This window comes from Choloepus didactylus, chromosome 6 (assembly GCF_015220235.1).
Source record: "Choloepus didactylus isolate mChoDid1 chromosome 6, mChoDid1.pri, whole genome shotgun sequence".
Taxonomy (NCBI): Eukaryota; Metazoa; Chordata; class Mammalia; order Pilosa; family Megalonychidae; genus Choloepus; species Choloepus didactylus.
The window spans coordinates 53,326,275-53,352,979 of record NC_051312.1 but is presented as its reverse complement, the minus strand read 5'-3'; the positions used below and the strand labels follow the sequence as shown (position 1 = coordinate 53,352,979).

Below are 26,705 nucleotides of genomic sequence, written 5' to 3'. Positions count from 1 at the left end.
CAGCAGTTTGCTTGACCTAGGACAGTTAATGCTTGGCCTATTCTTGTAAAATCAGGCCTCCATGTTAAATGTAATCTATAACTACCTCCTCCCTGAGACTCCCTGAGATACTGCTATCTATAAGATAATCTATAATCCTCCCCTCCTCCCTGTTGATTACAATCAATCCCTCCCTATGTTGCAAGCCCGCCTTATGTTCTTATACCCATTGGAATGTCGAGCCCTTATAACAAGCTTATTCAGCCCCCCCAAAGGGCAGAGTATTTTCACATTGAGCTCTGAACCTGCCGCCATTCAGAGCAGCTCCTGAATCCATTCAGAAAAGCTCCTGAATTCAGGGCAATGTGACACAACATCCCACCCTGTCAGTAAGCCCCATAATAAAGGCTCATGTCTCAGAAAGTGCCCGGTGCTTTCTTGAGTCCTTTGGCTACAAAAGCCCTCTTGGGCCATGACAACACAATTCTAGCAATTTTACCAAATATTGTTTATAAACAATTATAAACACTTTCCCCTAGAAATAAGGTGATAACAATGATTGACAGATAAAATATTCATTATTTAAATATACCTAATATAGATAGCTTAGGCCAAGATTAAAATTAATAGTTTATCAGGAAAATAACACAATTTACTATTCTAGGGATCATAGCTTCATTTACCAAACATTTTTGGCAATGGGGAAGATACTATGAGGTAAAGAATATGTTTGAGCTCAGTTCTCTAAAGTAATGGGATTTCTTTGAAAGCCTTTACATGGCAATAAGAAAAGAAGGAGTCTGAAGGGAAACCCACAATAGCCATAGAACAAACCCTCCCTACCTCAGTCCATGTTGGACTCACTTCCTCTTACAGGCCACTCTCTCTCCCTTCCCTGGACCTCCCCACATGCTGTTTCTTCTGTATCTCTTTACCTAGGAAAATCCTACTCAGTCTTCAGGTCTCCATTTTTTCTTAAGTTTCTCATTCCCATAATACCTTGTACTTGAGCTTTGGAAAGATACATCACACTAATTTGTTTTCCTCAAAGACTGTATGTTCCATGAGGTACAAGTACGATATATAGCTGATTCACTTCTGCATCTTCAGATCCTGGCCCATGGTAGTTGCCTAATAAATGATAATGAGAAAATACAGATCTGAAGTTCTGATGAGTGATTGCCTCTGGGAATTCAGATGTGGAAATCAGATGTGAAGTGACACAACTATATTTCAAAATAATAAGCAATGTATGATGGCTTTGTATGGTTAACTATAAAATTCATTTTCATTTTTTGTTTTATACAAGATATAATTTCCATGTTTAAATTTAAAAAATAAAAATAATATATGAATATTATATTTTATATCCAATGGAGTATGTAGTGATGCTTAAAAGGAGGCAACCTTGCATAATCCAAAAGGAAAATTTTATAGCAGGTTAAGATTTGAATTTGAGGCTGTTGGTAATAATGAATCGAAGTTTGCATGGGTAGAACATCTTTCCATTTGAAAAGCACTTTATAAAGGCAGAGAAAAGATAAGAAATAAATCCAGTATGATTTTCCACATGTGAGCCAGATGAGTGTAAAGGTCTATCACCAAGGATATAAAGAATAAATCCAGTAAAAAAGCAATATTCAAGTATTCTATAAACACCAAAGGATTCAAATTTGTCCCCAAACGCTATTGACATCATGAATATCTATGACAGGCCATCCAGATTTGGGTGAATCTAAGTGAATTAGCATTCAAACCAACAGCATGAAATTTTCTTTAGAAATCATGATTTTAATAAGCAGGAACTTTTGAAAAACCCTTAAATAGGCAAGAAAAAGTAAGGAACGGGTCTAATTAAATGGTAAGAATAGCATGAATAATTAAGTATAAATATTTAGGCTTGTTTAAAATAGCCTCTGGCAAAAGCAGGATTATTTATACAATTCCCAATTGCCTGCCCCAGCAAAATATCAAGCAGGTCTATACTATTGAATTAAGATGCCTTACTGAGCTTGCCTCTTCAGTTTTAGAATAGTCTGACCCTGCACCTCTGACACAGTCATGGCAATTCTAGATAATCTGCTTGCATCATTGCCTTGCTTAGAACGACTTTAGGATTTGTGTTAATGAGAGAGGTACATGTGTTACCAGACCAAGGCAGTGGATTCTTTTGCCCAATGTGCTCAAATGATCAATTCCTGAGACACTGGAATTTCAAAGAGGAAAAGTTTTATTGCTGGGCACGAAGCAGGAGAACAGATGGCCTGTCAGTCCAAAATCTGTCTCCAAACTTCAGTAATTCTGATAGTTTTATAGCATCAAAAGATGGGCAGGTTTTAGGATAATGAGTACAATGGCCCCAGATTATGTAATTAGAAGTGATCTAATTATTGAGCATGTGCAGATTGATCACATGCTTAGTTACAGACGTATGTAAGAAAATAGCGGCCTTAATATGATGATGGGCCTGATTTTTAGTTTTATAATGAGGGATGGGTGACTTGTAGGTTAAAGTCTAAGCTATTATGCATATCAGGCAGGCCCATTTTGGTTAGATCCAGCTTTGGTCATCAAGATAACTTTGGACTTGGGGTGGGTTAGTTCTGGGCTGACCCAAAACCCTTCATTAATAAACATTTGGGGCTCTTTAGTGATCATAAGACATTAAAGTCGAAAAACTGGATAAATGGGTACAAGTGAAGGTTAGTCACAAGGTTTTTACAATCACAAGGGCACAAGATAAAGGCTATACAATCATTATCAGAGATCAAGGCAGCTGGATTACAGTTCAGATTTCAGGTATTTCCCTCTGTCTACCCTAATTACCAGAAAGTAAAAAGGAGTATCTATATAATGATTCAGTAGTCATAATCAGTCCTTAAATCCTAATTTCACAGTTACACATGTGAATACTCCCTCATCTCACTAATGTCCCAAAACTGGGCTTTAAAAAATAGTTTTTACACAGGCCAATGAATCATATTTGCATTTACTTGTGTTGTGTTTTCTTGGAGACTTGGATTTCAGAAAGACAAGTGAAAGCTTAGGGTCATAAAAAATCAGCAGCAGCCCTCTTGGCATGTTTCATTTCTAGACAGAGGCAGAAAGACAGACGAGATGACATCTCTAGGATTTTTCCAGTTTTGTACTACAATTTTTAAGACAGTATTTTATGACTGGAATTGGTTAGTCTCTTTCCTGGGATTTATCATTATTTTGTGAGCATAGGGTTTTAGAGTGGACATCCCATACCATGCCTAAGACACTCTAGGGCTAAAAGAAATGTTTATCATCCCCTGCCAATTAGCTCAGAAAGTCCGAGAATTGTTCTGATGAAGCCAAGTCACAGGTCCCATCCCTGTAGAAGCCAGTTAATGTCAAACAAAGAAAAAATCTGTTCCCTGACTAAAGCTTTTACCTTGAATCCTAGCCAGCTCTTGGTTCCAGCAAAACTCGGTTAGTTTACCTTTGATCATACAAGGAACCTGGAAAGAGAATGTAAGTGGATCAATGCAAAACCATCACCAAACTACAAAAGAAAATGAAGATAGTCATTTCCTGTGGACAGTGTCAGCAGCATCATCTTCTTAGCTAGAGCTATTAAATATTCTATAACTTGACAAAATTAATTTTTTGTCTTCTTAAATCCTTTCCTAACTTGTTGATTATTCTTGGAATGCCTATGTTATAATAGCCTGCATCTGTATTATATATGCGCTATGGAGTGACATGAACTTCGGAAGAACATGTATTTCTTGGCCACAGTCACTACAATGTAATAGATTGCCTGACTCATTCTTGAAATGTGTGCAACAGACTCTCTCTCTCTCTAATATATGTACTCCTCCTCTCATTTGGGCTCTTTCTAGTTCTTATCCACATATGGATGGCTAGTATAACATTTAGTGAAAAAATATGCCAGGCTTTCCATCTTAAATTTAAATGAAAAAAAAACAGACAAAATAACAAATTTCATTTTTCACTCCAGAGAATGTATAAGAAACCATACATTTGTTCATTAAGAAAAAGTCCCAGATATGGCAAGAGGTTATAGGTTGCTATCGTATTCTCAAAGAAGGATGGGGGAGAGTGTTAAATTAAATGCTCTGTCTCTTCACATTCTCCTACCACCACCACTGTGCCACCACTATCCTTTACCTCATACCATACAAAAATGAGGGCTGATGATAATCACCTTCTGCTGCTTCTTATGCTCAGTCAATATTTATCACATTCCTGATTTGGTATTGGCACAGGGCTATGCACTTGGAGGAGATCAGAAATGCTTATGACATATTTCTACACTAAAAAGAGTTTACAATCCAGAAGAAGAGGCAGAATTATGTATTTATAATATTAAATGATACCAGACACATGAGAGCTTTTTAAAATTGTAACTATCTTTGCCAACATCCAACAATTTCAATGCTGACTGAATGAAACAAATAAAAGTGCTTATGGGAGTTCCAAGTGGAGGAGCAAATATTGAGAAGTCAAAAGAATTAGGAGTAGGAAGATTCCTAAGGAGCATTCCTATGTATCAGAAGTAGACCTTTCTCATTTAATTCTCACAGCAAGTCTTTGAATAATATATTACTGTTCCATTTTACAGATGTGTAAATTGAGCCTCAGAAATAATCGATGACTTGTCTAAGATTATATAACTGGTGAATTACAAATCCAAGATCTGAAGCCAGTCTACTTTGAACCTAAAGACTAAAACTTTTTCTAACATTCAGAATGTGAAGAACTTAGAATTTAAATTGGTACTTAATTAGAGGGTGCATCTAGATTGGGAAAAGACAGGAAATAAAATGGGCAGAGAAAAGGAAAGTGCAAGGCAAACCTAAAGTAAAGAGATCGGTGAGATTAGAAGAGATGGTCCAAGTGTGGCAATAATTGGCTAGAAGTTTAGCAAATTGTATTGGATCCTTGAATTCTGGATCAGTGGGTTTTTAGATACTGGGGAACCAGTAAGAGTTTCTGGCAGAGAAATTGCAAGGTGAACACAAGGTTTTAGGGAGGTTTGTCTGGCTGTGGAGCATAAAGGATATGAAGGAGATAGAGGCAGGGAATCCCACCTAGAGTGAACAGCTAAAACACCCAGACCAAGGGTCTACCTTTGTGTGGTCATTTGTCCATATGTAAATGGAGATTTTTAAAAGCATCAATAAGAGTCATTTCAGTTAGGTAAGTCAAAATGCCTTTAATAGGAAATTTCTGCCCCTAGTTCCCCACCAAAAAATAAAAATGGAAATTTGTTCCTCTACCAGATAGGGAATATTGAGATGGTGAACCTTAGTAGATAGTTGCTCCACTCCTCCACTCAGCTGCTTAAGCTAAAAACCTTACCGTTATCCCAGACTCATCTCTCTCATAACCTACATCCAATTTATAAGACAATCCTGTTAAGCCTACCTCTAAACTTCAAACCTCACCATTCTCTTCCTTGAGCTGCTGTCACTCTAGTCTAGATCACCATTTATCTCTCCCTCCTCCCATTCTTTTCCCACTGCTATCCCCCACCCAGCAACCAGAGCAATTCTCTAAAACTGCAGTTCACATTGTGTTATTTACATTATGGAAACCCTCAGTGACTTCCCGCTGCACTTGAAGTAAAATCCCAAGTCCTTATTCTGATCCATAAGGCCCCTCAGGATCTGGCTTCTGTCTATGATCTGGCACTTCTCCCACTTTCGATCCCCTGGCTGCTCCGCCCCAGACATACCAGGCACACTCCAACTCAGCATTTTTTCACTTTGGGTTACTCTGTCTAAAATACATCTCCCAGCAACGCACACTTTTCCTTCCTTGTTTTATTCGAGTTTCTGTGAAAATGTCACCTCTTCCTTCCCAAAACATCATCTCTGCAATGATATTCCCCTGCCTTCCCACTCCTTATCTCCTCACCTTGCTTAATTTTTGTTATAGCACTTGTCTTTATCTGATACTAGGTCTGGTAACTATTTGTCTTTTTTGTTGCCTGCTACATTTTTAATGCTAAAACAATGCCAGTAATAAACTGTGTGCTCAATAGCTGTATTTATTGTTAAACAATGTAATAAATGTGAACATATGTTAATAGACATTGTAAGAACAGCATAATGACAGGGACAGAGAAATACCTGAGGTCTTTTAAGCAAAATTCTGATATTTTAGAGGAGAGAAAGGAAAATAGAGAGAAATAACTTCAGGAGTAGGCAGCAACATCAAACATTTAACTTTTACTACATCCCTTTAATATATAGCACACTGCTAGTATCTCTGCAAAAGCACTTAGATACTTTCATACAAGAGGCACCTTAGAGATAATCTAAATTAGGATTTTCTGGAGCTCCAAGATAAATATCAGAATTCTTAGAGATGACCTGAAAAAAAAAGGGTTGAATAAGATAAAGGAAAACTGCAAAATATAGTCCCTCTTTTGAAGAATTACTATTATCCTGGCATATTAAAGCCTCTGAAATTCCTAAATTCCTGATTAATACTTAACTCAACATTTCCAAATTTTATTTGATCATGCAACCCTTTTTTTTAAATAACTCTATTAACTTGTTAGATATGCAGTTTGCAAACAGCTGAGCTGATCCAATTTCTTGATTTTACTTAGAGAGAAAAAGATTATGTGCCTAAGACTGCTTGTGGAACTGTGATTTTTATCTACTTTTTACATACTATTTATTTCACTCTTGTTATATTAAAAGATCATCATTCATTCCCAGGACTTTGCACAAGTAGGTGAGTGCTATCATCAAGCTCAAAATCAAAATAACCCATATCCGGGGGAAGATAACAGCAAAGGAGGCATATTTCTCAATATCTCCAAGTCCTCACATTTAAAAATTAGAGCAACTAGATTACAGAAACAAAACTCCTTGGAAAACATTTAGAAGAGTTCTAAATGACAGGATAATCTCATATCCCCAAAACATGAGCAGTTAATAACATACCACTAACAGCGACAAGATTTGCATGGTAGTAGTGTTAGTGTGGGAGAAAGAAGAAGGATCACAGGGCATCTGAAAGTCCTAAGGCAAGGACAGCCCTAAGTGGCCAAAAGGTATCACTGGAAAGTTTGTCAGGTCAGCTTGAAAAGAGTAGCTGAAATGGAGAGGCGTTTTCAGCTTTGACTACCAAAGAAGCCTAGAAACAATCAATCTGGTAAAAATGAGCATCCCTAATACCCATATGTCCTGACCTGCCATTTCCTAATAAAATAAACCAGAGCTTCTTGGAGAAATGTTTGATTTCAGATCTGAGGCAAGAAATGTACCAGATGAATTTGGAACATCTTGCCATACCTAATTTTGAGAAAGCTATCAAAGACAGATGGACTCAGGAACCAACCACAAAAGGCTTTCATGGCCCAGAGAAAGGAAAATATGAGCTCAAAAAAACACAATAATTGTAATTTATTAAAATGCATCATTTAAGTTCATGCATAATATAATACTATTTCTTTTTAAATAACTAATTGTTCATCTTTGAAGAGGTAGGAAACTAATCCATTTTATTGAAAAATGGTAAATAAAAGGAAAGAAGCAAGCATCTATCTCATTAGTCCTATGTAAACTATTCTACCGGGTAATGAAATAGTAATAATGGGAAGTGTCTCTTTTTAAAAATATCCCAACTAATAAATGTAAGAGAAATTATCAACTTGGTAATTTTGCTATTTGGAACCCCCAGTGAATTACTGGAGCTAGCCTTTGAGCACCAACATGTGACATCATGAAAAGACAACCAGTTATTATGAGTCTTTGAATGAAAGACCCCAATGCCATCTGCAGTCTTGCCAAAGAGATAGAACAAGGCCCAGCCAATCCTCTCCATTCAGCCACCAAAACACACCAAAACTACAGGGGACAGGGGAACATGTTGAATTGTACCAGGAATATACAATCAGTAAGGAACAGACTATGGGGAACTCTACAGATCAAATTCCCTAAGTTTTTCAAACAGTAATTTGTAAGAAGAAAGAGTTGTAGGTGAAATTTGTAGATTAAAAGGTTAACTAAAAGATTAATTTAAAAGCTACAATTTTTTTCCATAGGTGTGATAAAACTATGGACATTTCGGTGATAAAACTATAAAGAAATGCAAGTATATGATAACTAGAGAAGTCATGGTCATGGTTACTTTGGAGAAGACAGTGTAGACTGTGACTGGGCCAGAGCACATGGAGGGGCTTCTAGGGTAATTGGTAAATTTCTATTTCTTGAACTGAGTTATAAGTGTAACTAAAAATTCATCAGTCTATTTAAAAAAGATGAACTCCAATCACATATACACTTCTTTATAAACTCTGTAGGGTATAAAAATGTGTGAATGTACTCTTTTGCTCAGAAGAGATGAGAAATGAGGGGATGCTAATTTTGAAATAGTTACTTGGACAAAGGAAAATCAGACTCCCTTCCTGGCTCCTAGTCATTACGGTAATTATTTTATAAAATGAGAAGTTTCCATTGCTCCCATGTATCAAATTCATTCTAACATATTTCCTCGGCTTTGTGACAGCCTGTTTAAATATGTGTTTCTTGTATTTTGCAGGCACACTTGGCAAGTTCAAGACAAAATCGGTGCAAACAATGTGGCTTATACAACTGGGAAGCTAAGCTTTCACACTGATTATCCAGCCCTCCATCATCCACCTGGGGTAAGGTGAGCTTCAAGATATTTTCCACAAGGCAGGCCAAGGACCCATATTCTGTATTTTGAGACTAAAAGATTATATGTTTCACTAGCTAATTTGTCTTATGCAGATCTTCATTCTCTAAACACAAACTAAACTCACAAAACCTCTTTCCCTAATCGTCAATGTCTTCACATTCCAAAAAGAGAGGGGATTTTCATACATCTTTTTTAAAAAATTCCTTTGTTGTTTCTTTCTGGAAATAATTTTCAACACTTTTTTTAAAAACAGTTTTATTCATGCACCATACAATCCAACCAAAGTTTATAGTCAGTGGCTCTCGGCGTAATCACAGAGTTGTGCATTCATCACCACAACAAATTTGAGAACGCTTTGCTCCAAAAAGAAAACTCCATACCCCTTATACTCCCTAATATTGAAACTTAGCACTGGTATAGTATCTTTGTTATAATTGATGAAAGAATATTTGAATATTTCTGTTAACTATAATACACAGGAATGTATAACATAGTGAACCCTGTTGTGGATGATGACTGTGGTTAATAGTAAAAATATAAGAGTGTTCGTTCATGAGCTAGAACAAATATATGTCATTATTACAAGATGTTAATAATAGGGTGGAATATGAGAAAAAAATACAACTAATGCAAACTATGGACTATAGTTAGTAATTTTCAGCATTTTTTGATTTGCCAAGACAAATTTTACATCAGCAGCATTCCTTGGGATCATTTTGCACTTCTAAGAAAGGTAAAAGAGAAAATGGAGTTAGGAAACACAATGTAGAGTTAGTTATTGTCTATCACTTAGTTATGGAGGCATAAAAACCCACTTCATAATTTATTGGCTTAAAACAACAACCATGTGCTTAGCTCATTTCTCTTTTGCAATTTTGGACTGGGTTTGGCTGGCCAGTTCTTACTCTCTGGGGTCATATACCTGCTGCTGGTCCAGCTGGGGACTGGTAGGTTTTATTTAGGCTGATAGCAGCTGGACAGCACGTATCTGCTCTATGTGGTCTTCGTCCTCCAGCAGGCCAGCCCAGGCTTACACATATGCAGCTGGCAGAGCTTCCAGAGAGTGAGCCAAAGCATGCAAGGCCTCTGTAGGCAGAGACTACTCACACTGCCACTCCTGATGCATTTTATTGCTCAAAGCAAGTCACAAAGATAGCCCAGATTCAAGAGATCTGGAAGCAGATTCCACCTCTGATAGGAAAAAGTGCAAAGACACATTGTAAGCATGTATGAGAACAAAGCGGAAAACAACTGTGATAATTTTTGCAAACCATCTCCTACCCCATCCATCAGATTCTTGTTCTCGGTGTGGAACAATCTCCTAGAAAAATTTCTGGGGGGACAATTTCCACACATTTTTATAAAATTTTCATCTTGCTGAACTAGTCAAATTTTTACAAAATTATTATTTTTTTAAACTAGCCAACAAATGGTCAGGGAATTACTTTTTAAAAGATATAATTTCCCTATATTTAAAGCTAAGTTGAACTAAATGAAATAACCACAGAGAAATCTGTGTCTTCAAAAGTAAACTGAAGTGGAAAATGTGGACAATTCTCTAGTTAATGAATGAGAAATGAGCCAAAACCCAAAATTAGTCAATTTTTTCATCATGTTGACTGATCATGTTTTCTCTGTACCCCTGTTGTTACCCATGGTCCTCGCCAGTATTAGCTAAGCCAGTCTAGTATTTGGCTTCATATGTTTTAAATTATTTTGTTGATTATAAAACACCACACGATTTCTTTGAACTAACTGATGACAGCAAAATGACCCCTATAGTCACCTTTTGGGGTCGGGGTTGGGGAGAAAAGGCACACAATGTGATTTGTTCTAGATGTGGGCCCAAGATTTTCCATAACCCTGGTTTGAAAGCCAAACTAATCAGCTCAGCTCATCTGCCAAAAATAGGTTGAAGAAGTGGGATGGAAAAGGTTTAAAGAATGAGACTAGAAAACCAAAGGTTCTCTGAATTTAAAAATTATTAGCTAGTTTTCATGAGTAAGGTTTTGTTTCTGAGTTAAAATTGAAAGTCTAAGGAAAAGTGAATAAATGGCTTCCTAATTATTCCTGATATATTATATAATGCTTGACATTTTTGTAGCATCTTATACATTTTAAAAAGCATTTTTACTTGTATTACTTTATTTGATCCCTCTTAACATTCCTTTAAGGTAGGCAGTATTGGTTGTGTCTCTAGGTCAGATTAGAAAAAGCTGCACAATGAGGTTAAATACTCTCACAGAGTGACCTCTGTTTAAGGAAGAACCTGGGCTTGAACCCTGACTTGCATCTGGTTTTTCCACCACACCATATTGGTCCCAAGTTGTCGTTTCTAATTACCATAATTATATAATGTGATATTAACCGTGGACATTGTCATACATTGCAAACTCTTCAAAGACAGGAACCAAATCTTATGCTTCTCTAGATCTCAAGACTTAACACAGTACCTTGCACATAATAGGAATTTAACAGGTATGCTACAAAGAGAAATGCCTCAAAGTTGTACCTGATTGATCAACAAATGAACAACCCAAAGCTAAATAACTTGGTAGGAGATATTTTAATAAAAGATGATTCTTGAAAAGTCTAGATTCTAGTAAAGAATAGTTAGATTGTGGGCACCTGTTTGTGTTATGGTTCAAGTTTCCAGTTTGAATTACTTGGGGTTTTTTGTACAAAAGTTTGAATTTTTCTATAAAAACAGAATGCCAATGGATTTTTTTTTCAATACAGATGCTATGAGCTGGATAATGAGTTACCTGTTGAGAGTTCAGTTGGATCAACTTTCCTCATGTGGAGCAGGCTTTAAAAGACTCACCTTAATTGGGACACAGATGTTACTTCGCAAACCGTTTATCTCTAGGCCAAAAGTTACATGCTGCCATAAAACAACATTTAGAAGGAGATATTTTTGGTTTTGTGTGACAGACATGAAATAAAATTTGGTTTCATACATTTACAGCATATATTTACCTATGAATTAGCAGTGAAAGTGCTGCCCGGCTCCTTCATCTTCTCTCTTTCATAAGATTGCAATAAAAGTGTTAACATATAAAAGATATAAAAGATGGTCTTATTTGGCCACACCATGTGTAAAAGACATCAGTTGATCTTTTCCAAGATTTACATCCAAAAATTCTGTGACTACAATATGGAAAAATCTAAAAAGATTTAAAGAACACTCTCTAATGCTCCCAAAGATAAGATTATGCTATTATTTTGCCTTTTTGGAATTTGTAGACCTAAAGTTAACTTTCCCATTTCATCCTCTTTTTAATCATGATGCTTTACCCTCATTGCCCTGGGGTTGAGACAATTTTCTACAATCACTTGGTGAAATTATGCACATATTTTTCTGAGCTTGTAAAAAATGGCATCAACTTAAAGAATTGAACCATTAATAATTTAGACCAGGTCTCTCCTAATATCAGATAATAAGGCCTCATAAGCCTGGAAGTCCTCTCTATAATTACAAAGCACATATACACATAACATACAATACTAAATTACTAAGAGGACTGTAAAGGGATTTTTCCCTTGAAAAGAAAGGAACTTATTATATGTAGATTTTGAGGCAAATAGACCAGGATTCGAATACCAGCTTTACCATGTATTAGCTGATTTCTCTCTAAGTCTCAATTTCCTCTCAATCTCAGAATTGTGAGGAGTTAACAAATGTACATGGCACAATTAATAGCTTAATTATAAGTATGTATAAAATTATAAAAATTGGGAGAACCTGGGTGGTTTGTGGAAGAGGCAAGATTTGTGTTCTAGGCATGCACTATACAATATGGTAGCTACTAATCAGAATGGCTACTAAAATTTGAATTTAAATTAATTAACAATAAATAGAGGGCTTGCCCTGATCAAGATGGGCAGGGGGGTGGGTTTGGGGGGTGGTGAGACATTCCAGGGGTCCTCACCTCTACAGAAGCTTTGAATAACCAGCAAGAAGCTCCAGAAAATAAAGGATTGCAGCAACAGGGAGAGCACTGAATCAAGAAAAAGGCCACTTTTCTCCTGGCACCCTGCCTGGCCCTTTCTCCCACCCCCACCACTGCAGGTCCCTGGTCCAGGTTACAGAGGGAGCAGAGAACCCTCATGTATGTACTGAAAGCCTGTTGTCTGGCCCAGTCCGTCTGGTGGTGACCTGAAGGGCTTGCTGTCCCGGAACATGTCCTGTATGTAGAAGGCAGCTCACCAAGCTCTCCTACAGAATGCTCTGGGAAAGCAGTCACGTCACATTCCTTGGATAATAGATTGCCAGCTGTAGGCCATACAGTGCCGTGCCCAGGACAGTGATGAGATTGTTTCCTCAGGAAGAGGGAACATTCATATCCATATAAAAGAGGAATTCCTAGGGTCATAGGCACAGGCCAAGACAAGAGGCAAGCACTGAAAGAGTCAGAGAGGCCCCGAGCTTTGACCTGGAGCTATTCTCTAAATTCCTTGTATGGGTAAGCCCTAAATCACTTGCACAGGTCAATGTGTAAAGAATGGGAAAGGTGTTTTCTTGTTTTTCCTCTTCTTCCTCCTCCACTTTCTCCTCTTTCTTTGCCAGCTCCTGGAATTCAAGGAAAAGTCAGTCATAACACTAGCTAGATAAAAGCTTAGGGAACAGATGCCACAGATTCTAAATTTCAGCAATAACTCATTGAAATATCAAAACATCCAGGTTTCAACAAAGAAATAGAAAGAAATGGCCCAAGCATAGGAGATAATTAAAGCCTTACAAACCATCAGTGAGGACCAGACCTGGAACATACTAGAAAAAGATTTTTTAGAATGTTCCTAAATGTGCTCAAAGAGCTAAAAGAAAACATGGACAAAAACTAAAAGAAATAGAAAAATGATAGATGGACACAAAGATAATATTAACAGAGAGGTAGAAATTATGACAAGGAACCAAATGGAGATGCAGACCATAGTAACAGAAACTAAAAATTCCCTAGAGGGGCTCAACAGCTGACTGGAGCTGGCAGAAGAAAGAATCAGTGAACTTGAATATAAAACCATTGAAATCATCCAGTCTGAGAAACAGAAGGAGGAAATAATGAAGAAAAGTCAACAGAATCTGAGGAACTTTGTGGGACAACATCAAGCACACCAATATACATATTGTGGGAGTCTCAGAAGGAGAAGAAAGAGAGAAAGGGACAGAAAGAATATTCAAAGAAATAATGGCAGAAAACTTCCCAAATTTAACAAAAGACATGAATATACATTTCCAAGATGTTCAAAGAACTCCTATCAGGAAAAACACAAATAGACCTATGCCATGCCATGTTAAAATCAAACCGTTGAATGATAAAGATAGAATTCTGAAAGCGGCAAGAGAGAAGCAACATGTCACATATAAGGGAGCCTCAATAATATTAAGTGCCAATTTCTCATCAGAAACCATGGAGACAAGATGACAGTTGGAAGATATATTTAAAGCGCTGAAAGTAAAAAATTGCCAACCAGGAATTCTGTATCCAGGAACACTGTCTTTCAAAAATGAGGGAGCGATTAAGACATTCCAGATAAACAAAAGCTCAGCAAGTTCATCACTACCAGACTGACCCAACAAGAGATGCTGAAGAGAGTTCTTCAGGTTGAAAGGAAAGGGCAAAAGACAGTAGATTAAAGTCACATAAAGAAATAAGGATCTCCAGTGAGGGTAATGGCGTGGGTAGATACAAATGTCAATACCATTGTATTTTTTTAATTTGTAACTCTACTTTTTACTTCCCACAAGAACTAAAAGGCAAATGCATAAAATGTAATGATAAACCAGTGGTTTTGAACTCATAATGTGTAAACATATAATTTGTGAGAAGAACCTCATAAAGGTGGATGACAGAGGAGTATAGGAACATGGTTTGTGTATACCATTGAAGTTAAGCTGGTATCAAAGCGAATGAGAATGTTATAGATTTAGGATGTTAATTATAAGCCCCACGGTAACTACAAAGAAAATATTAGAATATAAAAAATCATGGAGACAGAAAGTTGAGTACAGTTTACTAGGAGTGGGGGGCAGGAACAATGAGGAATTAATGCAAAATGAGTTGAGGGTATCTGTTTGGAGTGAAGAGAAAGTGATAGTAATGGATGGTAGTGAGGATACTACAACATTGTAAAAGTGATTATCTCTCTGAATGATATACCTAGGAGTGGTTGAGATGGGAAGATTTACATTATGGTCCTTCAATCAAAAAGAAAATGAAAGAGAAACTAAAGAGATTATGACAATTAAATGCAATACATGATACTGGATGGGATCTAAAAATGGAGGATAAATGGCTCAAAAGTGTATTATTGGGACATACAAAAAATGGAATTCAGAATGCAAGCTTTATATCAACATTAAATTTCTTGAACTTGACAAATGCACTTAACATGATTTCATAAATGAATATCCTTGTTCATAGGAAATATACATGGAAGTATTATATGTTCAAGGAGTATAAAGTATGCAACTTGCTCTCAAATGTTCAGAAAATAAATAGATGATGATGATAGATAAATAGATGATAGATAGATAGAATGATAGAATGATACAGCAAAGGTGGCAAAATTATCAAATTGGTGGATCCAGGTATCTGGGGGGAATAGGGATTTGTTGGAGTTCTCTGTATGAAGTTTATATTATTTTTGCAACTGTCCTGTAAGTTTGAAATTATTTCAAAATAAAAAGAATAAATAAAATTTAAAATTCAGTTCCTCTGTCATATTGGTCACATTTCAAGTGCAAAATAGCCATACATGGCTTGTTACTAGATTGGACAATATAGAACATTTCCATCATTGTAGAAAGGCCTAGTGGACAGCATTGTTCTAGATCATCTATGGGTGACAACTGAGCTAAATGTATCACATTTTTTCCACTCAAATTGACATCCCTCTTGTCTGTGTAATTTAATCATATTTGCCTCTTCCATTCAAGAAAAACTCAGTCAAACATTGGCTCTTATTTTTGTTTCACTCAGTAATAATGAAGTTTTACAGCTTAGTAGTGTTCATTTCTTCAAGCTGAAAAAATCAGCATCTAAATTTTGGTATTCAAAACTACCCACCTGACTTACCAAAAGAAGTCACATAATCAATGAAAATAAATTCCACTTGGAAGAATATTTTTAAAATTTTATTTTGTTTGCTTTTTCAAAATGGAATAATGTTAAACATTTTCCAAAAATCTTCAAAAAGAATTAGTGCTGACTATCTTGTTGATTTCTCCTTCCCAAGGTCTCACTACTCTACCTCATTTCCTTCTTATCCTAACACCTCTCAAGTAGTTACTTTCTTACTAATCCTCCAGCACACACACACACACACACACACACACACACATAATCCAGCCTATGTAATACCACTGGATTAATTAATATTCTTCAGTCGCTGCCGTGACTACTTTACTTCCATATTCAAAAGCTGTCAACAAATTCCCTGTGTACACAGGAGAGTCCAAAAGACTTCACCTGACATCCAAGCCTATGTTAGTTTCCTAGGGCTTTCAAAGCAAATTATCAGAAAATTAGTGGCTTAAAACAACAGAAATGTATCCTCTCACAGCTCTGGAGGTAGGAAATCTGAAATCAATGTGTAAATAGGCTCAAGGGAAGAATCCTTCTTTGCTTCTTCCTGATGGTGACTGGCAATCCTTGGCATTCCATGTTTTATAGCTGCAAAACTCCAGTGTCTGCTTCAGTCTTCACAAGGCTTTTTCCCCTGTGTGTCTCTTCTACTCTTTTTATAAGGACACCAGCCATACTGGATTAATGCCCACCCTGATTCAGTAGGATCTCATCTTTACTTGACTGCATCTGCAAAGACCCTCTTTCCAAATAAGGTCACATTCACAAGTAACTGAGGTCGAGACTTCAACATATCTTTTGGGGGGACATGATTCAACCCATAACAAAGATCTAGCATGATGAGACCCAAAACTGGCTCTCCAACCTGATCTATGATTCACATGTGTGAACTTCTGCTGCAGCCAAACATTTTTATTCCCATTTTTGCACACCCATCATCACTGTCACTTGATTTGCTCCCCCATTCTATTCCGCATTTCCCTAATCTGATCTATACTCCTTTGCTCAGCTTAAATTCCACCTCTTCTGTAAAGCCTTCCCTAAATCCTCAAGTATCGAGTGTTCACTCTCTACAGCTCTTATAATCTGTGCCTTTTATTTAGTAATGAACATTGTCATGCCTGGGCCCATGTCTTCGAAGGTAATATGTTTGAACTATAAAGTACTGATTTTAAGCTCTTTTTTTCTCCCCAACCCCTTTCTCTGCTGACACAAAAGAGACAGATATAAAAGGTGTGTTGATTTGAGTTCGTTTGTATCTTTTTTGAATCTTTCTTTAACACAGCGTCAAAAAATTTAAGTACATAGCATTTTAAAACATATTTTTCCATTTCTTTTTACAGGTTCAGCTTCTGCACTGCATAAAGCAAACAGTCTCTGGGGGTGATTCAGAAATCGTAGATGGGTTTAACGTATGCCGAAAACTCAAGGAAAAAAATCCTCGGGCATTCCAGATTCTGTCCTCTACCTTTGTGGACTTTACAGACATCGGAGAGGATTATTGTGATTTCTCTGTTCAATCCAAACACAAAATTATAGAGTAAGCATTATTTATAAATTGCTTATGGCAATAAGACAGTTGACATCCAAAGCTTCATTAATCTAAAGCTTAAGAAGCAGCAAGTTTCAATTAACCCGAGATTTATTTTTTATTAACTGTTTAATTGTAGAATAAAAGAGAAAAAATTTTACCATAAAACAATTCTGTATCAAATTACAATAAATCTCTGATCTCTATCAATATAAGACAAGCACCTAAGATTTTATATACACTTCATTTTTAAAATTCAACTTTTACATAGTTGTAAAAGAAATGGAAGAATATAAGTCAAATTAGGTAGATCCAGGAGTTAAATAATGTCATCTGAAATTGGTCTCCTCTCTCTCTCTCTCTCTCGATATTAGATCAGGCAACATTTATTGAATAATCCCTTCATGTATGGTAGCATACTACACATGTCATAGAACAGAGAAAAATAAGGTTCCTGAAATGGGTCTCTTTTTCCCTTCTTCTCTTAGCTTTGCCATCCTGTGTTGTCTTCATTCTCAAGGTTGGTCAGGAGAAGCTCCAAGTTTACATTGTCCTCAGAGCTGGTAATCACAGCACAAGAAAAACAATTATTTCCCAGTATCTCCAGCAAAGTTAGATGACTCGCTACCTAAGTTTTGTCCAAGTCCATCCTTGAAGCAATCACCATGGCCAGGGGGTTGGAGAATTCTGATTTTCCATGCCTGGATCACATGTGCGTTTCTGGATCTCTGGAGCAAGGTCAACCCCAGTTAGCCACATGGACTGAGAACAAAATAAGATGTCTCCAGAAAGACATGCTAAGCCAACAAAATTCATATATTCCTTGTACAGAACATCTTGAGTCCTCAAAATAATGTTTGTGCTAGACCTTATAGTGAAACATGCCTTCCATTTCTCTCACATCATTGCTGAAGATGCTAAATAATGAAATTGTGTCTTAGCTTCCCAAATAGAAAGTAAACTCCAGTTGAAAGGAGGCAGGGACCATGTTACACTGTTACACAAAAAACAGTTGCTCATTTTTTCTGTATATTGCTACATATTTGTCTTGGAAATGAAAGCTTAATGCAATGTTCTAGGGAACCCACACTTATGATTTCCCTTATATTTATTAATCACAAAGTTAATTTCACTGATGTGCACAGATACACACATGAACTATAAAATGGATAGCTCATAACTAGCATACTCTTTCAAATCATTGAGCTATGGTCTTAGTGAAAAATGAAACAGGTTGTCAGGATAGCATGTACAGAAGACCCCCAGTAAGTTCCAATGTCATAACATCCTTGTCAGTAACACGGAGGACTACATAGAGGGTATAATTTTCATATAGATGGAACATTTGGCAGAGAAAGAGGAGGAAAATGAGTCAGGAGCAATAAGACTATAACTTGAAGATAAGATTAAAAATGGCCTCAGAAGTTGTCCAAGAAACCAACAGATGAACACTAAAGGGGCAAATGAAAGGTCATATAGTGTCCTTTTTACCACTAAATCTTGGAGGTCCTCAGTCTTTTCTACTGATTTATCTTCTCTTTAGTTCTTTATTAATAAAACCTGCAGGCCCAAAGTACTCTCTATCTGTGTGGAAATGGTGAAGGAAAGGAAGGGACACTTATTAATTCTTTACCTATTCAGTCATATTTGTATTCTTGTCAATATATGCAAATTTAGGTTTTAAGACTTCAAGAACCTTTTGGAGAATCTGCTCTTTCTTTTCATGTTATTTCCTGGTGTAGGTTCAATAGGTAGTTTTCAATCACTATCCAATAAGTAAACAATAAGTTTAATAACTTATAAGTTGATGAAGTTCAATAACTTATATCAATAGTTTGCTAATCACCAACTCTTGGGGTTTGCCATTACAACTGTCATCAGTTCAGAGGGTTTAACTTTAATCTGAGCTCAGAGACCCTGATAGCCACTGTTTGTATACCTCAATCCCAGACTTCCTCCTGTACCTTGACTTTTTCATAATGACTTGCTTTGTGTGACTGGTCAGCTAAGAGTAACCTAAATCCCAAATCAGGGTCCCCAATCCCTGGCACACATGAAAATCTGTTTGTTCTGAAACCTCAAGCTCTGTTCCCAGTCTGCTTTTGGCTCCCAGTTCCACCCCCAGAGACACTGTTCCCTGGAGTAATCCCCAGCACTTTGCAACCATCCTTTCCTACCTTCTGTTTGCATGCATCCCTCCTCCTTCTACCTAAAGAAAAGATAAAGTTGGTTGATACTTTAGGACTGGCTGAAGATCTACCTTCCTAATAAGCTATAAAGCCATTTTCTTCTTCTTTTGCCTCTCTGTGTCTGGGCAATGCCCATGCTTTGCTAATTATAACCACCATAACTTAAACTCAGAAATGATGGCATTTTTTCTTACACCAAAAGCTGTATTATCTTACCTTGTCATGATCATGATCCATATTCTAAGACAGAGTATGGAGATCACGACATTAGTATCTCCTGGGGTACTAAAAAGACCTTGGTGTTCTCCCAAGATACTAAAAAATATATAGCTGCATTTCCAGCAAGTATTTATTAACCATGTGCTATGTCCAGCTTCTATGTAGAGTTCTGGGAAGGAGACACAGTATGAACATTCTAGAAGGCTTTACTCTAAAGAAGTAGTAGAAAGGAAGATGGATAGAAAGTAACCCACACTAGTCTCTTTATTTCTCAGTGCCACAGTTGCCCATCTGTAAACTAGGGATAGAATTAAAGCAGTGGTTTTCAAACTTCATGAAGAACAGAACTTTCTTCCCATCTTATATCCCCAATAAAATCATATTTAGAACCCCACTAGATGAAACACATAAAGTGATTCAACTATAACCCTGTAACATAAAAGGATTTTAATGAATAAAAGCTACTTTTTAAGCAACAATGAATGAATGATTTCACTAAGCATAAAATTCTAATTGTTTAACTTGAATCTCTCAGTAACATTTGTTTTAAATTAAGTTAAACCCTCACAGTTCTAACAGTAAGATTTCAAAAGACACATGCTAAATGAATGAATATATTGTAACACAAGTAACATTTCTATCTTCTGTATCTGTGTTTGGATTATTTAAGACTGTGTTTCAGAAATACCTTCCAAGAGGAATCGGCCCTTAGAAATGTAAATGGATTGTTAATGAATTATATTGTTAAAATTTTCTCTTAAACTAGGATAGATGATAAAGGCCAAGTGGTTCGCATCAACTTTAATAATGCAACTAGAGACACAATATTTGATGTCCCTGTTGAAAGCGTTCAACCATTCTATGCTGCCTTGAAGGAGTTCGTTGACCTCATGAACTGCAAAGAGTTCAAGTACACCTTCAAGATGAATCCAGGTCAGTGAATGCATTTTCTCCAGCAACTAAAAGGATTGATCCTCCTTCACCCTTAATGATTTAGAGTATTATCTAGGGCAGTTTTTCTCAAGTATGCTATGTGGAACACGTACAACAGAATCTTTATAAGCAGGGTCCTGATGCCCACCCCTGCTATTTTGATTCTCCAGACTTAAATATTCATTTTTAACAAGGTGCTCAGATGATCCTTAAGCACACCAAAATTTGAGAACTTACAACCTAAAGAATACTTGAAACACCAACTATAAGCCAAACTTTGTGATAGACTGATGTCTTATATTTTCTATCCTGATAGCGGATCAATTCAATGAGGCTTTAATTCTTCTATCCTGGTAAACAAATAAAAAGAATCCCCATGATTCTCACTCAAAAGGACATAAGTAAGGTTTACTTGTTAAGCTTATTGACAGAGACAGTACTAATTGAAATAAAAGTAATACTTGGACTATTTCAGCTACTTGAAATAAAGGAGCACAAAGCATTTGTTTTTGTTTTCTGAACCATCTCTACTCAAGGTAAAAAGCCATCAACCTCGAGGCTTTTTGATATCTATAGCAAAAGATAGAATTTCTCTCTGTGTTGATTTGGCCAAGTGGAAGATTCTTTGCACTTGGGATTACTTGTTATGCTGATCATTTGGCATAATAAAATAATACTAGAAAGCTCCATAAATGTACCACTATGCAACCCCAGCTGATGGATTTTAAGAGAAGCAACACAGTAAAATGGAAACACAGTGGGAATAAAATCCAAAAAGACAGGACTTGGCATCTAGGCTCTACCATTTAATAGCTGTGTAGCTTTGGAAATCCCTCAACTTCCCAGAACTTCAGTTTTCTTGTGTATGAAAAGGTGAGATAATACTAAGATAATACTCTCTTTTCAGGATTCTTGTAAGGATTAGAAATAATGTGCATAAAGTAGTGGGAACACAGAAGACAAACCAAGAATGTCACTATGCTTACAATTATTTGAGATAAATAATTATTTGAGATAAGAGATAAGTATTCAGAAAGAAAAATTCAAGAGGTTTGCATAGAGATAATTTTTAAGTAATTCAATTATAAAAGCATCTGCAGGAGCACTACCAGGTTGTGTAATTTAAATGTCATAAGACCTAAAGCAGTTTGCATCCAGTGGCCTGAAAGAAGAGAAAAACAAAATGTGAAGTTTTATGTGAAGAAATAAGCATACTTTTTTAATGCAAGCCAAGTAGCAGCGAGGTTTTGCAAGTTATATTTTCTAGCTACACAAATTCTTTAAATACATGATTATTCATGTAGAAAAAATATTTTTATCTAGGTGATGTGATTACTTTTGATAACTGGCGCTTACTTCACGGGCGACGCAGCTATGAAGCAGGAACTGATATAACCCGGCATCTAGAAGGAGCTTATGCAGACTGGGATGTGGTAATGTCAAGACTTCGTATCTTAAGACAGAGTGTCCAGAATGGAAACTGAATCTACTATCTATAATTTTAGTAAGTTTCCAATGTGTGTATTTTGTAAGATATGGTAATGTTACTTGTCTTCACAGACCATGATCTAAATCATCTGTATATTAATTTCTTTCACATTGAATCTGTAACCTCTCTCATAAGTGTATTCTTTTCTTTTCAATCACCAACATCATCAACTTATTCTTTTTTAATTGAAGAAGTCGTAGGTTTACAGAACAATCATGCATAAAATACAGAGTTCCCATATACCACCCTATTATTAACACCTTTCATTAGTGTGGTAAATTTGTTGCAATTGATGTAAAAACATTTTTATAATTATACCAGTAACTGCAGTCCATGATTCACCTTAGGGTTCACTGTGCTGTTCTGTCCTACAAATCCTCTTTTTTTCTTTTTTTTAATTTTTATTCTAGTAACATATATACAACCCAAAATTCCCCTTTTAACCACATTAGAATATATATTGTATCACCAAGTTTTTAGATGTTGTAGCCATGCTCTCCCTTTTTCAAATAAAGCATCCCTTCTGTTCCATTTCACATATGGTCTAATTTCTTTTGTCCATATGTGAGACTTTCCGGAATGACTACAAATGGTTTTGATATCAAATAAAAACTTCGTTCAAGGAAGCTTTTGTTTTAAATATTTTTTTTGTTTCAAATCAAACTTATGTTTCAAATAAAACTTGTCTCAAATAAAACATGTTTCAGCTCTGTTGCCTGAAGAGTCTCATATTTCATGTCTGCACAAACGCCTTCGGGATGCCTAAAAACAGACTCTATTTTTATAGAATTCTGTTACCTAAATGTCCAGACATCACCAACCTGGTGATCTCAGTATCTCCCTTCATACCTAAATTATGACAACATACACAAGAATGACAAATTAACAGAAAATTCAGTCTCCTCAAGGTTCTATTGCCAAAATAAACGTTCCCAAGGACTGCCAGCATTGTTTACACCTGTCTGAGAATCAATTCACCTCATTCCTTGCCTCCTGTGAGCAACTGGGAAAGGGAGAACCAAGATGCGGGCAACACTCACCACTGGACACATCACCCAACCTCTGGACAACCTCACCTGCTGGCCCCAGTTCCCTCCACAGCCATTGCCTTTTCCCCAGTAGTGGAACATACGTGTCGCCATCAGCCATGCCAGTCCCACTTCTGTTGAGCCCTATCACTTCCCTAGCCCTAAAGAAAAGCAGAGCTTTGATAGTACTATTTGCTGAAATCATGGCAGTTCCCAGATTTTTAGTCCCTAATTTTTGAACCTAACCTAGCCACCTGTTCTAAAAGTTTTAGTCACTGCCACCACTGTAGATCCTGTCTATTGTCTTAAGAGCTAGTGAAAACATTACTTTATCAGTGTTTTAACTTTTGCTTCACACCCATGACAATTTCCAAAAGTATGCCCATGGCACTGAGGTGTCTGGATCCACCGTGCCTTTAGCCCGTCAGCACTCCCCTCTGACACTCTGGGCTCTGGTATTGAGTCAATATCACCAGTCCAGGCCCCTCTTTCCTTACTGTGCTGTCACTTTCTAGGACTTTCATTATCCTTTCCTATTATTTGATCTTCCGAGTATTGGTACCACTGTAGGATACGTAATACATGTTTCGCCCCTTTGAACTCCAAAAGGAACAGGGTGGGTTCCCAATCCCTTCTCTCCTAAGATGCCCCTAGGATAAAAACAGGTGAGTTCAAAAGGAACATAGTCCAGTTTTAAGAGGCAACATTCAACCCACAAAAACAAAATAAAAATAAATAATTCATTCACAACTTCTAAACTCCAGAACTTTGCCAGGCTAAGTTGACTTATTAAACTTTTCATTCATTCTGCAGAAATTTAATACATGCCTAATATACATCAAGCTCTCTTCTAGGCTAAGAATATAGAAGGATTTGAAAACATGCCCATTCATAATCTTGTAGGGGAACAGATAAGGAAATGGATGACAATGTGCTATGTTAACAGAATGGTGCATAGGAAGGCAACAAAGGCAGATTAGGGAGGCTAAGGAGAGCTTTGGTCTGAGTTGAATTGTGAAGGTAGCCAGGCACTGATGGGAAACTGAATTTCCAGGGTAAAGGGCAGAAGAGGCCCATAAAGCGTTGACTCACAAGGGAGAAGTAGAAGAGCATGGTAGTGGTGTAAACTCCAGAGTCAAACATTTAGATTCAAATCCTAATAATGCCAATCAGTTAGCCATGTGTCTTTGAATAAATCACTGTCTCCCACAAGCTTTGGATTTTCTATCTATAAATGGGACTAATAGTGCTAATCTCATTGAGTTTTATGAAGCTTAAATTAAGGTTCATGTAAAGCTGTGTTTTCCCAAACTACCCAGATACAAGTCACAACCATGGTGCTTGTTTTAAAATACAGCTTCCCAGGCTCCTTCCCTGAAAATTATGATTCAATGGGTCTGGGATGAAGGCCAGGAATTGTATTTTTAGCAAGGACCACAGTGATATGCATCATCAGAGAAGTTTGGGAAATACTGATACAAAGCCTTAAGCATAGTTGCTGTTTTATGTTAATTATTATTAGTTTTAATAACAGAGGTCATAGTGTAAGAGAGTGGATGAGGATAAGAAGAGACATATGAGGCTGGAGACATAGAAAGGGGCCAAGTCATGAAGGTTCTAAATGTATATTGACTTAGATGGTTGGTATTTTGTCTTGAAAGCTAGGCAGAGCTGTTTAAAGGTGTTTAGGTGGTAAGGTGCCTTGATCAGGGATTTGATTTTTCAAGACCCATCTGGCTTCATTGTGGAGGGGATTGTAATGGGCAAGAATGGGGCCATATATCTACTTATGAGGTTACTAGGGAAAGCCAGATGAGAAATTAAGAAGGATTGAATTAGAACACTGGCAGAGGGAATGGAGAGACATCTGGAATGCTAAATCAATAGGATTTGATGATCCACTGGATGTGAAGAATGAGGGTGCTGTCTAGGATGCCTTTCAGGTTTCTAGCTAGTAAATATGGGTTAATGGTGATCCCATGCACAAGTTGAGAAGCCACGGTAGTGAAAGTAAGCTTGTGGGAAAGAAAATGAATTCCGTTTTGAACAGACCAAGTCCCTGAGGATGCCCATTTGGCAGCTGGATATTTAAACACAGAGCTCAAGACAGAGATCTGAATCAGAGGTCTACAAAATTAGGAAAATACATAAATGGTGAGTGAAATCGTCATTTGTTTTGCTGGAGACATTTTAGTGATTCTGACCAAAGTCAAAAACTCTAATAATGCCTCAGGTAATGATAACCAACAATATTTTCCCAGCTTATAGAATCATTTACACTGAGAACCAGTGATGGCTTACACTCAAAATCAGCCAGACCTCTTTTATGTCATAAATTGACTCTAGAAGACAGCGATCCAAGTCACCACTCTTTGACCTGCCTATTTCTTTCTCTGTTGCAAAAGTATTTCTGCCCTGGAAAAGAGGAACAGAAGGACTGGATGCAGTTGTACCAATTTTTGAAGTGTTATATAGGACATGACGTATTGTGGGCTACGGCAGCTGGTACCGACTGAAGATGATTAGGTTTCCTGGATATAATAGTATAAAGATTTGACTTACCCCCAAATTCATAATAGACCTGATGTAACTTGGATTAGAATTTATCCCTATTTGGCAGTGTGGACTCTGTCTGTTCCATTTCTCTGATTTGAGTTGGAGAATGTAAGCTGCTTGGCTGGTTAATCGGAACAACTCCACAGGTCACCAGGATGACATGTCACAAAGTATCTTTGTTACTCTTTATTTCTCTCTTCCAGTCCCCCACTAGAAGGCAGGCAAATGAATATTTGCAGGCAGAATTTATGTAAAAGAAGGAAGTCGGTGGAGAAACTGAGTGGTGCTGTGAATAGTTTCTCTGTTCAGGAGTCCAAACTGAAACAGAAGACATTTTATAAACAAAAATACACTTTACTATTTTGGGAATAGATTTTGAATCCAATGTGTTTGCACTGAAAATGTGATTTTGTGAGATTTTATGGCTTGGAGCATACTTCTGGGTCTCTACCCATATTTTTCCAGCCGTCTGGGATGCCTTTTCCTACCATCTTTTAGGCCTCTCCCTCCTTCAGAATCCAGCTCAAGCTTCACCTCCCCTGTGAATCCTTCCCTGATTCTCCCAGTCTGGCTTAAGCATCCTTTTCTCTGCTCTCACTGAGCCATACATGTGGATTCATTCATTCTTTTACTCATTCATTTGTGGATTCATTCTAGCAATATTTATGAGCACCTACTATGTACCAGGCACTGTGCCAAGTAGGGAAATGCACAATGCTGAGTGAAGCAGACACACAGGCCCTCATGGAGCTAATGAGCTGGTGGAAATATCAGGCATTGATCAAATAATCACAGAAATAAAAAATTACAAACTGTGGCAAATGCTCTGGAGGAGAAGTCCAAGAAGCTATAAAAGCATAAAAGAAGAGGACAGACCAAATTTTGGGAGTGGGGCTAAGAGAAGTTTCCCCTGAGAAAGGGACTTTTGAGTTGTTTGGTGAAGGAGGATATACAATTATGATACATTTGGCCTCAGTTAATAGAAACTCTGACTCTAACATGAAGGACAATGCTTATCTCACA

General features: G+C 37.0%; 1 protein-coding gene across 5 annotated transcripts in view; it reads left to right on the top strand.

The window, feature by feature from the left end:
- Positions 1 to 22,798, top strand: part of BBOX1 (gamma-butyrobetaine hydroxylase 1) — a 77,336-nt gene extending 54,538 nt beyond the window's left edge. For all 5 annotated transcript variants that reach the window (XM_037841035.1, XM_037841036.1, XM_037841034.1 and 2 more), the window contains 4 exons: positions 8,530 to 8,635; positions 17,081 to 17,277; positions 20,443 to 20,609; positions 21,933 to 22,798. In XM_037841035.1, the coding sequence (XP_037696963.1) occupies positions 8,530 to 8,635; positions 17,081 to 17,277; positions 20,443 to 20,609; positions 21,933 to 22,093 (631 nt within the window). In that variant the 3' untranslated portion in view covers positions 22,094 to 22,798. The remainder of the gene's footprint in view (positions 1 to 8,529; positions 8,636 to 17,080; positions 17,278 to 20,442; positions 20,610 to 21,932) is intronic.
- The last annotated feature ends 3,907 nt before the right edge of the window (positions 22,799 to 26,705 follow it).